Here is a 16,561-nt window from a genome sequence, read left to right as displayed (position 1 = left end):
ACATTTGAAAAAATAATATATACATATATACTATTCATTGTATTGAATTGCAGATTTCAACAGAAGTAGCTCATAAAGTTCAACGAAAAAGGTAGAAGACCCAGTGGATGAGTTCATTCTCTAATCAGTTTATGCATAAGGTCCATATATGTGAAAATGTCTATTCCACCTGTCTGTTCATAGAGTCCAACAATCCACATGAAAGGTTGTTGCAGTTCCACGGAATCCTTTCCCAGAGTCTAAGGAGTGCTCGGAATCAGTAGGAGTGGTTGAACGTGGAGATACATCGGATCTGTTAGATCTGTTAAATTTGCAGTGAATTAGCCAGTTTTAAGAAAAAGAAGTTGAGCAGAGATCAATGATTATTCTACAGGCAAAGTTTATTTATGGCTGAATGTTATTTATGGATGGTGTTTCCTGCTTGGCAGGGGGTTGGACTCGATGGCCCTTGTGGTCTCTTCCAACTCTATGATTCTATGAATTCCTCAGGACTAGTTGACAGGCAGTCTAACAGATCTGATGTATCTCTGCGTTCGACCACTCCTACTGTAAACACTGTCAAGATTTGATATGGGCACCAGTTACCAACTCAGCTGCTGTATTTTCTGTCAATCACCCTTTTCGAATGGTCTTCCTCAGCGACCCCTTGTAGAACGTGTCATTTTCTTTTGGTTACCTCCAACCAGGAAAGAACCTTTGTTTTGACTTCATGACGAGCTGCCCCCTTTTTTCTTTCTTCCCAGGCTGCAAGCACGTCAAAGGCATCCTGTTGTTTGGTCCCCCTGGCTGCGGCAAGACCCTTATGGCCAGGCAGATTGGCAAGATGCTGAACGCCAGGGAGCCCAAAATAGTGAACGGGCCAGAAATCCTCAACAAATACGTCGGGGAGTCGGAGGCCAACATTCGCAAGCTCTTTGCAGATGCAGAAGAAGAACAGAGGAGGGTAAGTTGCCTTTTTAAAAAAAGTAAAAAATGGAAGAATAAGATGCAGGTGGATGAAGATTCCTGCTGGAATCAGACATGATGGAGCATTGTTTGTTTCTCTCTTTCCTGTTTCAAAACGTTTGGGGTGACATCACTGCATTGCCAGTTTTCTTGCCCCCACAAGCAGCGGGCGATGAAGTTGAGGAGGAATTGGGGAAACTCACCAGTGTGAATATGACTTGCATTATAATAAGAATAGATGTCATGGGAGGAAAAGAAACGACAGAGCTTCTTTTTTTTTTATAAGATTTTTATGAAGATTTTTACATTACAAAAAAGAAATAAAACAAACAGAAAAAGAAAAAAGAAAAAATACAGAATAAAAATTGTTAAAAACAATCAATCTTTCCATCCCATTATTTTTCATTTACTTGTTTCTTGGACCCCCTCATACCTCTCTTTTTTGTATCCAATTCAGTTTATTAGCTCAGCAATTTGTTTCCCTCTTTATCCTACCCAAATCTTTATTCTTAAATTTTTATGATCTTGAAATTTTACTTTTATAAACCCATTTTTTCATATTCTTTTAACCCATTACAGCTAGAAACCTCTTAATTTTAATCCAACATTATTCTAAAGTTCGTTAATTTTACAATGTCTCTGTAAATAATCTTTAAATTTCTTCCAATCTTCTTCCACTGACTCTTCCCCCTGATCTCGGATCCTGCCGGTCATTTCCGCCAATTCCATATAGTCCATCACCTTCATCTGCCATTCTTCCAGAGTGGGTAGATCTTGTGTCTTCCAATATTTTGCGATAAGTATTCTTGCCGCTGTTGTGGCATACATAAAGAAATTTCTGTCCTTCTTTAACACCAAGAAATGACAGAGCTTCAAGGCTGCTGCTGCCAGCTGTCTCCCTAGCGTCGAGCGCCAGCTGCATGGTTCATGGGATGACAGCATGGAAAAGACACTTGGGATGGTGATAACCCGAGAGGCCCAGCCCTTAAGCTTCTGCAGTAGATTTCTGTATAGCTTCAAAGCATTGAAAGGGGGCCTGGGGCTGTTCAAGGGCTTTGCTCTTTGCAAATTCTGGTACCTGAGCCATGGCTCCTAGGCAAACATGCAAAACAGCTTTCACAAGCCTGCTGCCGGGGGCAGGTGTGCTCCCGAAGGGGCGGGGCATGGAGGGTGCCCTCCCAGGCAAGGGATATCCACTCAGGTGCATGGAACAGTGAGTGTGCCTTGCAGCACCCAGGGGCGGAGCTAGCCACTCATGGTGGACATTCGGCGCACTGCCCACCCGCGACTCCCAAGCCTCCCCCAAGCTGTCAAAACGAAGGGGGAAGGGGGGAATACTGCCGGCAAAGCGACACAGCTCCCCTCTTCCCCCGACGGCTCGGGGAAGGCTTGGGAGTCCCGGCAGGCGGTGCACCAAATGTCACCCCCCCCCCCCCCAGCGAAGAGGGTCTGAAAGACCCAACAGAGACTCCATTTCCTCAGGGTCTTGCGAAAGAATAATGTTCAACAACAACTGAAGAACTCCTTCTACCAGTCCACAATAGAAAGTGCCCTTTCGTATTGTATCACAGTGTGGTGTGCTGGCCTGACAGCCACAGACAGAAAGTCTCTACAGAGGGTGGTGAATACAGCACATGATACCACGGGCTGTCCCTTGGGTCCGCTAGATGATATCGCAAGGGATCGTTGCCTTAGGAGAGCGAGAAGAATTCTCAGGGATGACTCACACCCCGGCCACCACTTCTTCAATCTTCTACCCTTGGGCAGGAGATATAGAAGTATAATAAGCCGTACCAACAGGCTAAAAAATAGCTTCTGTCTGTGGGCTGTTAGGCTGTTGAACGAAAAATAACATAGCAAAATTGACTTGCAAGGTGGTGTGTTGTTTGATAAGAGATTGGGTGTTTTTTGGGGGGGAGGGAGGCTTGTTTAATTTCTTTGTACAATGGCAATAAAGGTACAGTGGTACCTCTGGTTAAGTACTTAATTCGTTCCGGAGGTCCGTACTTAACCTGAAACTGTTTTTAACCTGAAGCACCACTTTAGCTAATGGGGCCTCCCGCTGCCGCCGCACGATTTCTGTTCTCATCCTGAAGCAAAGTTCTTAACCTGAGGTAATATTTCTGGGTTAGCAGAGTCTGTAACCTGAAGCGTATGTAACCTGAGGTACCACTGTATTATTATTATTATTATTATTAGATAGGAAAAAGGAGGAGCAGCCCTTTTGGGGTCCATGATCTCTGGCACGCTTCTGTTTTTCTTCCTCACTAGCTTGGTGCAAACAGCGGCGTCCACATCATCATCTTTGATGAAATTGATGCCATATGCAAGCAGCGCGGGAGCATGGCGGGCAGCACCGGCGTCCACGACACGGTTGTGAACCAGCTGCTATCAAAAATCGATGGGGTGGAGCAGCTAAACAACATCTTGGTCATTGGTAATGAAAGCTATTTGTTCTGTTTTGGGGTGGGGGACTCTGCTGTAGTTTCATGTCGGGCGTAGACTCTGCAGGGTTTGTGTTGGGCACCATTTGTTGTTCGAATGTCTTAATCTTCAGATTTTAGGATACCTGAAATACACACGAAAGGTGGCCTCAGGCAAGCAGTTAAATTGGATTATGGCCAAGCTTTGCTTTGGGTGGGTAGAGATTGGCTGATATTTACATTCACTTTTAAGAATGATTTCATTCCTAAATGGATTATTCCATTCCCTAGGTTTTTACTGTTCTTGCGGTAGACGAGGAAAATGCTGGCCAGTTTTTAAAACTTTTGAATTATATAAATAACAGAAAAATCAATGTAAAGCCATATATGGTTTTATTGTACATTGTAATTGTGAATGTTTTATTCTTCTGGTGCAGCTGGTTTGTTGTGTGTTTTAATTATGGATAGATTTGATAGTTGATTTGATAGTTGTAAAGTGCTTAGAAGCCAGTGATAAAGCCAGTCCAAAAGACACAGTGAGATTAAAACAGCTTTCAGCTAAAACCTCGATCTACCTTCTGTAATAAATGTTTTCGGGAGCCATCAAAAAACATCAAGAGGTTTGCTGGTGGCTTCTCTGGAAGGGGAGATCCACAAAACAGGATGCTGTCTCTGAAAAGGCCTGCTCCTTTCAAAATACAGTCATACTTTGGTTCGCGAACGCCTTGCGAGTCAAACGTTTTGGCTCCCGAATGCCGCAAAACCCGGAAGTGAGTGTTCCGGTTTGCGAATGTTCTTTGGAACACAAACATCTGTTGTGGGTTCCGATTGGCTACAGGAGCTTCCTACAACCAATCGGACACCGCGCCTTGGTTTCCAAACGTTTTGGAAGTTGAACGGACTTCCGGAATGGATTCCGTTCGACTCCTGAGGTAAACTGTTCAGTATCAAAATGTGCTGCGTTTAAATGCCCGAGTTGTGATTTTTTTCCACCTTTCTGATTATTGGGATTTTTCAGTGGCAGAACTATTACTGAAACATGAGCCCACCCTCATCCGAAAAATATTCCGGATAACAATGTAGTCTGTACCTGAAACTAAGCTCATGGTATTAAACAAGGTAGCTGCAACCCCATGGCTCATAATATTAAGAGTTCCTCAATGCTGAATATCTTCTCCTGGTTCGTGTTTGCTCTTGAAAGCGTCTTTCCGCATAATATTCTCAGACTGTCTTAGCTCACTCTGGCGCAACTTTCCTTCATTTCTCCTTTGCTGAACTGTAGGGAAGGACTTGTACAAATACTAGATGGTTCAGTTTGAAGATTACTTGATTAACGCCTGTTTTGTGAGAAAAGAATGCTTATTCTTATTTTTATAGCACCAATTTCACATTATTATAACGTTAGTATTTATTATTATTATCTTTATAGCAACATAATTGTACCTGGCACCTTGGTTTGTATTTCTGTTTTATGAGACGCCTCGTAAAATAAAATCTCTTGGCATCGTATAGGATAAAAATTAAAACGCTGAAATAAAAACCCTTTTGCAAGAAACAGGAGAGCAACATAAACAAGACAGGGCTGTGCTCTGATTGTAAATTTAGCAAACGAGGAACCAACCAAGTAGAGGGTGGGGAAGAGGGAAGGATAAATTTGAATACTACCTAAACTTCCCAGTAAGATGGTGTTTGACGCATCATTATTGCTTAATATTTATACCTTGTTCCTTCCTGTGGGCTAAAAATAGGTTGCAGCAGTACTTCCAAACACACAAGGACTCCACTGTCTAATAGCAAGGGAAGCACAAGAGCTTAGAAATAAATGAAGAAAATATAGACAGGCTTGCCCCTGAGTCTGTGTTTAACAAAGGGATATAGCTGCTGAGTCTACCTGTATATTGCGTATTTCCCAAATGCATATCTGTCCTGCTCACAGTTTACATTTTTAAGTGTATACGGCCCACGGGCACTTTTCCCAAGGTACTTTCACGCATTTTTTGAGTGGCCGCAGCAGCAAATAATTCATCTTGACAAAATGTACAGTCCTACTTGTCTAAAAGTGCATATGCCGTATATCAGGCTTCCTCAAACTCGGCCCTCCAGATGTTTTTGGCCTACAACTCCCATGATCCCTAGCTAGCAGGACCAGTGGTCAGGGATGATAGGAATTGTAGTCTCAAAACATCTGGAGGGCTGAGGTTGAAGAAGCCTGCCATATATAATGTATTGATCTCCCCATGCATTGAGATACATGGTGGGAAAGACACTTTGCTCTGGGAGAGTCATAGAATGGACAAAACGATGAATAATGGGCTTCCGGAACGGATTATGTTAGAAAGCCGAGGTTCCACTGTACAGTCGTACCTTGGAAGACGAACGGAATCCGTTCCGGAAATCCGTTTGAATTCCGAAACGTTCGAAAACCAGAGCGCTGCTTCCGATTGGCTGCAGGAAGCTCCTGCCGCCCATTGGAAGTCACGGAAACCCTGTGGGACATTTGCCTTCCAAAAGAACGTTCGTAAACCAGAACACTCACTTCCAGTTTTTGATCATTCGGGAGCCGGAACGTTCGACTCCCAAGGCATTCGGGAGCTGAGGTATGACTGTATTGCTGGATGGACTGCAATTTAGCCCTGTGAGCTTGCTGGCTCACACACATTCTGATCAACAGATGTTGTTGTTTAGTCGTGTCCGACTCTTCGTGACCCCATGGACCAGAGCACACCAGGCACTCCTGTCTTCCACTGCCTCCCGCAGTTTGGTCAAACTCATGCTGGTAGCTTCGAGAACACTGTCCAACCATCTCGTCCTGTGTCGTCCCCTTCTCCTTGTGCCCTCCATCTTTCCCAACATCAGGGTCTTTTCCAGGGAGTCTTCTCTTCTCATGAGGTGGCCAAAATATTGGAGCCTCAGCTTCAGGATCTGTCCTTACACTCAGGGCTGATTTCCTTCAGAATGGAGAGGTTTGCAGTCCATGGGACTCTCAAGAGTCTCCTCCAGCACCATAATTGAAAAGCATCCATTCTTTGGCGATCAGCCTTCTTTATGGTCAATATCAAAAGATAGACACCCCCAAACACACACACAATGTGTGAGCAAAGCCACCTCAGATGTAATGTTTGAAATGGCTCTTGCCTCATCCTCTCAAGGGGTGGGTTCTAAATGGGGATAAGGAACCATTGCACATCGCCATTTGTCCTTGGGGAAATGAGAACTCTGCAAAGAGGAGCCAAGGGGTGACAGTGGTCCCTGGGCTCAAGCTGTTGAAGGTGCTCTTGATGCTTTTGCTAATGGCTTCTGTCTGATACATAGGAATGACCAACAGGCCAGACCTGATAGATGAGGCTCTCCTGCGACCTGGAAGACTGGAGGTGAAAATGGAGATTGGTAAGTAAGTCGAGGGAATGCTCATGGCCACAGGCTGACGATGTGAACCAGAAAAAGAACCGAAAGCTTGTTCGATTTGAGCAGACTTGCAAATGAGTACATAGGAGTTATCATTGTCGCCATGTTCTTGCTGGCCCTTCCGCTCTGCTTTCTGCATGCCAGAGGAGGAGGCTGTAAGCTTCTGTGATTTGAAATCCTGGCTTGTTCTTGTTAACCATAGCTTAAACAAGCCACAGTTTCTCCAAGTCCGGGTGTCATGGATTTAACTGGGGTTAGTTCATTTATTTATGTCATCTCTATACTGCCTGATGTTCAGTGGGAGGTTTACAATATTAAAAATGCATAATATAAAACGAACATATAGAACAGAATTAAACATCACGACAGAGGAAACAGCAGTTCAAAAAATATTTAAAAACTAAAAAACAACAACACATTTCCACCCCAAATGGTGAATAAAAATACGTTCATCTGATGCTGATAAGCAGAGGTCCCACCACTGAAAAGGCCCTCTCTTTAGTAGCTGTCTTCCTTAATTCATTTATTGGGTCACCTACAGAAGGGCCTCAGAAGGTCACCTTACAGTCTAGGTAGTAAAAAAATAGTGGTTCTCAAATTACAAGGAGAGTGAGCACACAAGCTTGAGAATTGCCAAGGCTCACGCGCATACGTCTGAAATCCACCAATTTGACATCCCATCAGTGCCCTCTGAATGACCCCTTTCATTCTAGATGAAGCTAGAGTGCCACGTGACTTCCTTTCTTCACTCCTGAGAAGCCACCAGAGCCCTGGGTTTTGGAGAAGGATGGCTTATTGCATTGCAGCACCTAGTATTGCGGCCGTGGAACAGAGAGTTGTTTTCCAATGCAAATAATTCACAGTGTTGATGATTTCATTTAGGTTTGCCGGATGAAAAGGGCCGGATGCAGATCCTTAACATCCACACCTCAAGGATGCGGACCCACGAGCTGTTGGCCCCAGATGTTGACATTTCGGAGCTGGCTGTGGAAACCAAGAACTTCAGTGGTGCTGAGCTTGAGGGTCTGGTCCGTGCAGCACAATCCACTGCTATGAACAGACACATTAAGGTTTGCTTCTTCCCTTCAGATGACATTGGCTATGAATCCAAGATGGATCTTCTGTTGCCTCCCTCTTCTTCTTCTTCTTCCTCCTCCTCCTCCTCCTCCTCCTCCATCATTCAGTAATGCTTCTGAACATCTCCCCTGCCTCGGTTAAAGAAAGAGGTGGACCTTCTCAGATCTCAACCCAGAGCTTCCCTTTCTACTCCCAGCCTCCTACCCTCGGAGATCTTCCCTTCCCAGCCTCTCACACAGGCAGCCGTCACCTTCAACTGTACTTTAACCGAAAGTAGGGGACAACAAGTAGAGACGCAGGTGGCGCTGTGGTCTAAACCACTGATCCTTTTGGGCTTGCCAATCAGAAGTTCGGTGGTTCGAATCCCCGCGACGGGGTGAGCTCCTGTTGCTTTGTCCCAGCTCCTGCCATACTAGCAGTTCGAAAGCATGCCAGTGCAAGTAGATAAATAGGTACCACTCTGGTGGGAAGGTAAACGGCGTTTCCGTGTGCTGCTCTGGTTTTCGTGTTCCGTTGCGCCACAAGTTGCTCAGTCATGCTGGCCACATGACCCAGAAAAACTGTCTGCGGACAAACACTGGCTCCCTCTGCCTGTAAAGTGAGATGAGCACCACAAACCAGAGTCTTTCGTAACTGGACTTAACTATCAGGGGTCCTTTACCTTTTTTAGGGGACAACAAAAGCAAAACAAAGCAAAAAAAAAAAAGGAAAATTAACAGAAAGATTAAAGTAAAAAAGGAACGAGAAAGTAATAAAGGGGAAGGATTCGGAGGTGGGGAGTTGGTTTGCACCTCTCCAGTCACTGAATTCAGTCATACCTTGGTTGATGAACGGTTTAGTTGCCAAACATTTTGGTTTTCGAACGATTTTTGGAAGCTGAACGTCGGGCACGCCTTGGTTTTCGAACAGTTCCAGGGAGTCGAACAGACTCCCGGAACGCATTCTGCTCATCAACCAAAGTATGACTGCACTGGGAACCCTTCCCCATCCCACTGTTGGTGTCTAAACTTTCTTAAGACATTGCCACACACTTTTTCTCTGCAGCTTTAAGGAGGGACAAAGATTACGTGAGACACAACTTAAGCTTTCAACAGAAGACTCTTTGCTTCTTGCATGTACTGAACCTACAGATCTGCACAGAGGCCTCTTTCTGTGCACAGTTGTGCAGAAAAGTTAAGCATATGTGCCGTGTGCCTGTGTTGCTGTTCAGCTCCCGGAGCTGAGATTTCAAGATGGGATGTAGTTGGTGTTTTCTCTTCCCCCTGTCCCCCCTTTTTTTTAAGTTGTAAAGGTCACTGTGCCTTTAATAGGAAATGAGTGATGCAGGCTGCGAAATGTCAGAGTGAGAAGGTTAGAGATTAGCTGGAACATGCAAAATAAGGGTTTGCTATTGAAGAGTGTTGAAATGCTTATATTATTATTTTTTGTTAGCTTGCCACAGGTGTAGGGCCAGGAATGCACCCTGGAACAGGCAGGCGTTGGTGTAAACGTTTTAATGTTGTGCAGTGATTTCAGGAGGGGGAAGAGTGCTGTGGCCAGTTTCTGGCTTGAAAAGGCACCCTAAAGATTTGGTGGCGATGGGGTCCAGACACTTGGCTCCACTAACATCCCAACCCCCCCCCAAAGCCCTTCAGATTTGCATTACCAAGCTAGTTACCCTCTGCCGGTTTGCTGACCTGTTCACATCCTCAACAGGAACCACGTGAAGACTGTACACCAGTGCTTCTCAACCTGTGGGTCCCCAGATGTTGTTGGACTACAACTCCCATCATCCCTGAGCTCTGGCCTTGCTAGCTAGGGGTGATGGGAGTTGTAGTTCAACAGCATCTGGGGACCCACAGGTCGAGAAAGGCTGCGGTACACAAATGCCCCTGTTGTGTAAGAGCAACACAGAAAAGAAGGCCAGGAATGGGGAACATGTGCACCTTCAGATGCTGTTGGGCACAACCCTCTTCCGCCCCAGCCAGCATAGCAAAGGACCAGGGGATTATGGGAGTTTCTGTCCAGCAACACCTGGAAGACTATAGAGCTCGGGCTGATAATTCAAAGCAGCCATCTTGACTGGTTCTCATCATTAGAGGGGATCAGCAAAATATGATCAGCTAGGATGAAAAGAGAGATGGGAAGGGGAAAGACCCGTGCAATTCTTCTTCCAAACTTCTTTTTATCTTTAAAAGATCTAAACACATTTCACCCTTCTGTTTCGACGGAAGCTGAGGCTCTTTAGATTTTTGCAGGGCTTCCAAAGAGTCTCGCTTCATGACCTCAGCAGCTTTCTCTGTGAGCATGTGCCTCCAGCTGGCTCTCACTCTTTTTGGAAATATTTTTTATTCGGTTTTACGAATACAAATTTGTAACAAGTACCATTATAGCTCCATATAAAGAGATTCCCCTGAATCTCCGGACATCCCCTCCATGGGTCCTAATGTCAGCCTTTACACCTCCGTATCAATCCATTATCCACATATTTTATCCATCCGAGTTATCCATAGTCTTTGTTACCTTACCAGTGAGTTTAAAATCCTACTGATGGTTCCATCTGCTTACAATGATCTCCTAAGTAAATTATAAATTTTCCCCATTCTTTTTTGAAGTTCTTGTCCTCTTGGGTCCTGAGCTTTCCAGTTAATTTTGCCATTTCAGCATAGTCCATCAACTTGGTTTGCCATTCTTCCCTGGTCGGGATTGTGTCTTCTTTCCATCTCTGGGCTAGTAACATCTGTGCGGCTGCTGTCGCATACACCAATAGTCTTTCCTGGTCCTTTGGGATCTCGGCACCTATGATTCCTAATAAAAACGCTTCTGATTCCTGCTGGCTGTCTCACTAACATACCATCTCCTCTTGTGATTAGGCCACCACCAAAGTGGAAGTTGACATGGAGAAGGCAGAGTGCCTGCAGGTGACAAGGGTGGACTTCTTAACTTCTCTGGAAAATGACATCAAGCCGGTGAGTGAACCCCTTTTAATCCCGCAGACATTTGTGTTGCTCCCCTCTGTGGAAGACCAGAGGCAGGCTAGAATGAACAGACAGTGACTTCCTGATTTTGCATCATCTCCCTTTCTTCAACCTGTAGGCATTTGGGACCAATCAGGAGGATTATGCAAGCTACATCATGAATGGGATCATGAAATGGGGTGATCCTGTCACTCGGGTGCTGGACGACGGAGAGCTTCTTGTTCAGCAGGCCAAAAACAGTGACCGAACCCCGTTGGTCAGCGTCCTTTTGGAAGGTTGGTTTCGTCTCCACCCCCATCGTTCAGCCCGGACACTGAGATCCAGCGCCGAGGGCCTTCTGGCGGTTCCCTCATTGCGAGAAGTGAGGCTACAGGGAACCAGACAGAAGGCCTTCTCGGTAGTGGCGCCCACCCTGTGGAACACCCTCCCATCAGATGTCAAAGAGATAAATAATTACCTGACATTCAGAAGACATCTTAAGGCAGCCCTGTTCAGGGAAGTTTTTAATATGTAACGCTGTACTGTTTTTAACACTGATTGGGAGCCGCCCAGAGTGGCTGGGGAAACTCAGCCAGATGGGTGGGGTATAAATAATAAATTATTATTATTATTATTCCTTCTCCACATTGTCTTCTCAGCCAGATTAGGACTGGAGAACCTGTGAGTTAAATCACAGAGCCTAGGGCTTGCTGATCAGAAGGTCGGCAGTTCGAATCCCCGCGATGGGGTGAGCTCCCATTGCTCGGTCCCTGCTCCTGCCTACCTAGCAGTTCAAAAGCACATCAAAGTGCAAGTAGATAAATAGGTACTGCTCTGGCGGGAAGGTAAACGGCGCTTCCGTGTGCTGCTCAGGTTCGCCAGAAGTGGCTTAGTCCTGCTGGCCACATGACCCGGAAAAACTGTCTGCGGACAAACGCCAGCTCCCTCGGCCTGTAAAGCGAGATGAGCACCACAACCCAGAGTCATCTGTGACTGAACTTAACCGTCAGGGGTCCTTTACCTTTTACCTTTTTAGGGGACAACAAAAGCCAAACAAAGCAAAAAGCACTGTTCTGTCACTGATTCCCTCACTGATAACTTGCCATGGGTCAAGTCAGACATCACGTCAGACCATGATAAGGAAGCTGATTGATGTGATTTCAATTGACAGGATGTGGTATGTAATCAGCCAGCAAACCAAAATCGGAAACCGTGGTTTGAAATGACTTTGCAAACCATGATTCGGACTAACTATGGTTTAGTGGGATGTATGGCTTCAAATAAAGCCATTGCTCCACTGCCACAGACTCCTACAACCTTGAATTCATGAATCTGGGTGTAGCTCTGAACCATGATTTGTCTTTTGTGCAACTGAGAGCACAAACTGTAGATTGGCTGCTTAGTGATGGTTAATGCAAACCATTCTTACTTCTGCCCACCATTGCCATGTTTCTTTGGCCAATGGGATGTGAGGCACGCAGAGCAGAATCCTTGCTCTGCTGTGAGTACCCATCTTCAAGGCCGCTCGGAACTGCCCATTCAGAACTGCAACACTGCTCCATGGGCAGAATAATTTGAGTTGCAATTCAGGCTATGCAATATTCTAGATCATGGGTAGGCAAATTAAGGCCCGGGGGCCGGATCCAGCCCAATCGCCTTCTAAATCCAGCCCACAGACGGTCTGGGAATCAGCATGTTTTTACATGAATATGTGCCCTTTTATTTAAAATGCATCTCTGGGTTATTTGTGGGGCATAGGAATTCATTCATTTCCCCTCCAAAAAAAATATATAGTCCAGCCCCCCACAAGGTCTGAGAGATAGTGGACTGGCCCCCTGCTGAAAAAGTTTGCTGACCCCTGTTCTAGATCCATGACAAAACAGTAAACAAACAAACAAACAAACCGTGGAAACGAATGGGCATCTTTTCCAAGTGAGATTGGATGGTTTCAGCCTGGACATACTGAATTTGCTGTTACCTCTTATTCAATTCTGTCTGTTCTGTGATCCTTACAGGTCCCCCACACAGCGGAAAGACGGCCTTGGCTGCAAAGATTGCAGAAGAATCTAACTTCCCATTTATCAAGATCTGCTCTCCAGATAAGATGATCGGCTTTTCAGAAACTGCCAAATGCCAGGCAATGAAGAAGGTATATTTTGCGAATCCCTTCCATGCCACATTTTTTGTTTGATGTCACGGGCATTGTGTCTGTTTCCCTACTACTCCATCGATGTCCTCTGCTACTTTCAAATTTATAAAATGATGCATTGGACCTAACCGACTATATCTGACTCTTGCCTGTCTGCGCAGAGTCCGTGAAGGGTTAACCACCAGTAGGGGGAGTCCTGCTGATGCACATTAACTAGGAGCTCCCCCAGGGTCACCAATAGGGGTCGTGCCTTAGGCCCTAGCCTCCCCAGGCTTTGGACAGGGCCACACCCCCAGAATCCTTTAACACAGCGGTTCTCAACCTGTGGGTCCCCAGATGTTGTCGGACTACAACTCCCATCATCCCTGACCAATGGTCATTCTGGCTAGGAATGATGGGAGTTATAGTCCAACAACATCTGGGGACCACACAGGTTGAGAAACACTGCTTTAACGGAATACCCTTCAATGTGCGGGGGAGGTGATGGCACTACCTCCCTTCCTCTCTTCTCCAGCAATATTCCAATGCCTGACCGCCAAACCTTACAAAGTTGTGGCAATTTGCTACGTGGGTGGCACTGTGGGTTAAACCACAGAGCCTAGGACTTGCCGATCAGAGGGTCGGCAGTTCGAATCCCCGTGACGGGGTGAGCTCCCGCTGCTCAGTCTCTGCTCCTGCCAACCTAGCAGTTCGAAAGCACGTCAAAGTGCAAGTAGATAAATAGGTACCACTCTGGCGGGAAGGTAAACAGTGTTTCCGTGCGCTGCTCTGGTTCGCCAGAAGCAGATTAGTCATGCTGGCCACATGACCCGGAAGCTGTACGCTGGCTCCCTCAGCCAGTAAAGTGAGATGAGCACCGCAACCCCAGAGTCGGCCACGACTGGACCTAATGGTCAGGGGTCCCTTTACCTTTAGCTTTTTAGGCGAAAACCCAGTGGCAGAGCCAATTTGCCAAGTGGAAAAAGTCCTACCAGGCCCCTCAATGGCGACCAACCACAGTCCATAGCAAGGTCAAGAGATGAAATAACCTAAAGGGTGGGAGGGTGGGAAAACCGGAGCAGCTGGAAGGGGTGAGATTCCCACTGCATCCTGCTTAAATCAAGCAGGCCACACCCCCAGAGCAATTGGCTTGGTTGCCTGGGCAGTGGCGCAGGCAGGAAACCCCCCCAATCGCGCAGGGCTGACCCCACCTTCCTAAGGCGGAAGTGGCTTTGTCAAGAATAGACAGTGAGCAAGATCATCTTAACCGATTGCTCAGTTGAATGGAACGAACAAAAAATGAAAAAATTCAGTAAATCAAAAGGAAGATACCTTCCATTTCCCTGTCTTAAGAAGGAAATAAATGCAGTCTGTCTGTATTTATGTGGAACCCTCACAGAAAGAGAGTTAAGATGAAGCAAACATCCCCTAATGGGATGAATACATAGGGCAAAGAAAAGATTGACTTGAGAATCCTAAATATTATTCCATCTCTAGAAAGCGCATATTTCCCAGAGACATCTGAGCCACAGTTAATTATACGGCCTTCCAAATGTCGGGAAATTGTTGCTTTTTAAATTGCTTTTCACCAGGATCTGCACTGGGGGGGAGGTAGTTTGAAAGAACTGAATACGGACAAGCAGAGAGGCGGCTTGGTTTTTCCGAAAAACGGGGGCATTTCCTTTCAAGAATTCCAAACATCTAACAACCTCTCCAGAGGAGGAGAGCAAAATTGCTGGCAATATATAATGTGCATGATATTTCTTCATTAATCTCCGTGTTTTTAGAAAAAGACTTCAAAACACCTGTTCTTCAGGCTTGACTGTGCCTGTTCAGGGACAGTAACCATTGCCAAGTTGTTGCTTCTGGAATTTGTCTCGCATTCTAAGAAATTTTTTTCCACAGCCTTAAAATACACTGCGTTTTGTATGGACGCCAACCGTGCATTTGGCTTTTGTCTGTTCCTTCAAAGCAAATAAATAAATCAAATCATGTGTTCGCAACTAAGGATTTAATTTGGCTGCCCCCCCTTTAAAGTACAGTCATTGTAGCTAAGAGGTAAAAAAAATAACTTTTCGCTTTCCGAAAAACAGATCTTTGACGATGCTTACAAGTCTCAGCTCAGCTGCGTTGTGGTGGACGACATTGAAAGACTCCTAGGTGAGAGAAGTGGAAGACTGTGAGGGGGTCTTGCATGAGGCATTTTTCTGAGGCAAGATCTTCCTTTCTGTAGCCTTTTCCCCAATCCTAGGGCTCTTGTTACTGGAGCACCCGAACCTGACTCAAGTAGGTGGTTGTTGAGGGCAGACTGAAGCAAAGACCAGAGAAGAACGTTGAAGGCCCTCTGTGCATAGGCAAGAACCAGTCTCTTATTTGCTTGGGCTAATAATAATAATAATAAAAAATAAAAATAATTTTTTATTTATACCCCACCCTCCCCAGCCAAGACCGGGCTCAGGGTGGCTAACAACCAATAATAAAAGCAAGTTGATTAAAATACAATTAAAAAAGATTAAAATACAACATTAAAACATTAGGATGCAGCCTCTTCACAGGAGGAGAAAGGAAAAAGAAAGAGGGGGAGGGAATCAAACTGATTCTAAGCCAAAGGCCAGGTGGAACAACTCTGTCTTACAGGCCCTGCAGAAAGAAATCAGATCCCACAGGGCCCTGGTCTCATGAGACAGAGTGTTCCACCAGACCGGTGCCAGTGTTGAGAAGGCCCTGGCTCTGGTTGAGGCTAATCTAACTTTCTTAGGGCCCGGGACCACTAGGGTGTTGCTATTTATGGACCTTAAGGTCATCCGTGGGGCATACCGGGAGAGGCAGTCCCGTAGGTACGAGGGTCCTAGGCCGTGAAGGGCTTTAAAGGTCAAAAGCAGCACCTTAAATCTGACCCTGTACTCCACCGGGAGCCAGGGCAGCTGGAAAAGCACTGGGTGAATATGCTCCCATGGCAGAGACCCCGTGAGGAGCCTCGCTGCAGCATTCTGCATCCGCTGGAGTTTCTGGGACAGCTTCAAGGGCAGCCCCGCGTAGAGCAAATTACAGTAGTCAAGCCCGGAATTACAGTAGTCAAATCTGACATGGAATCCTTTATAGCAGGGCTAGAGAACCAGTGGCAGATGCGGGTGGCGCTGTGGGTTAAACCACTGAGCCTAGGACTTGCTGATCAGAAGGTCGGCGGTTCGAATCCCCGCGACAGGATGAGCTCCCGTTGCTTGGTCCCTGCTCCTGCCCACCTAGCAGTTCGAAAGCACATCAAAATGCAAGTAGATAAATAGGTACCGCTCCGGTGGGAAGGTAAATGGCGTTTCCGTGCGCTGCTCTGGTTCGCCAGAAGCGGCTTAGTCATGCTGGCCACATGACCTGGAAGCTGTACGCCGGCTCTCTCGGCCAATAAAGCGAGATGAGCGCCGCAACCCCAGAGTCGGCCACAACTGGACCTAATGGTCAGGGGTCCCTTTACCTTTAGCTAGAGAACCAGTAGCCCTCCATAGAGTTTTGCACTCCCATCGTCTGTGACCGGCAGCCATGCTGGTTGGCACTAATGGAGAGTGTTGTCATTGGCATCCGTCCGTCTCGAGAAACGATGGAGTGCACCTCCAGGGGCGAAGTCAAACCGCTGTCTTAACAGCACCCATGTG

The 16,561-nt window shown here is 46.1% G+C and overlaps 1 protein-coding gene and 1 long non-coding RNA gene across 9 annotated transcripts in view; one reads left to right on the top strand and one right to left on the bottom strand.

The window, feature by feature from the left end:
* The window catches only part of LOC310690877, a 237,370-nt gene that overhangs the window by 5,589 nt on the left and 215,220 nt on the right, over nt 1-16,561 (bottom strand). The gene's annotated exons all lie outside the window — the stretch shown is intronic.
* Nucleotides 1-16,561, top strand: part of NSF (N-ethylmaleimide sensitive factor, vesicle fusing ATPase) — a 271,739-nt gene that overhangs the window by 67,173 nt on the left and 188,005 nt on the right. For all 8 annotated transcript variants that reach the window (XR_014518107.1, XM_083469738.1, XM_083469739.1 and 5 more), the window contains exons 9-16: nt 744-943; nt 3,217-3,382; nt 6,681-6,755; nt 7,656-7,843; nt 10,703-10,798; nt 10,926-11,082; nt 12,802-12,935; nt 15,008-15,074. Coding sequence is in view for 7 of the 8 variants with exons in the window: in XM_083469738.1 (XP_083325864.1) it covers nt 744-943; nt 3,217-3,382; nt 6,681-6,755; nt 7,656-7,843; nt 10,703-10,798; nt 10,926-11,082; nt 12,802-12,935; nt 15,008-15,074 (1,083 nt within the window). In the remaining variant the exon portion in view is untranslated. The remainder of the gene's footprint in view (nt 1-743; nt 944-3,216; nt 3,383-6,680; nt 6,756-7,655; nt 7,844-10,702; nt 10,799-10,925; nt 11,083-12,801; nt 12,936-15,007; nt 15,075-16,561) is intronic.

The sequence above is a fragment of the Podarcis liolepis genome (genome assembly GCF_965112155.1).
Source record: "Podarcis liolepis genome assembly, chromosome: 13".
NCBI lineage: Eukaryota > Metazoa > Chordata > Lepidosauria > Squamata > Lacertidae > Podarcis > Podarcis liolepis.
Note: the sequence above shows the minus strand (reverse complement) of the source record. Positions and strands in the feature narration are given on the sequence as shown.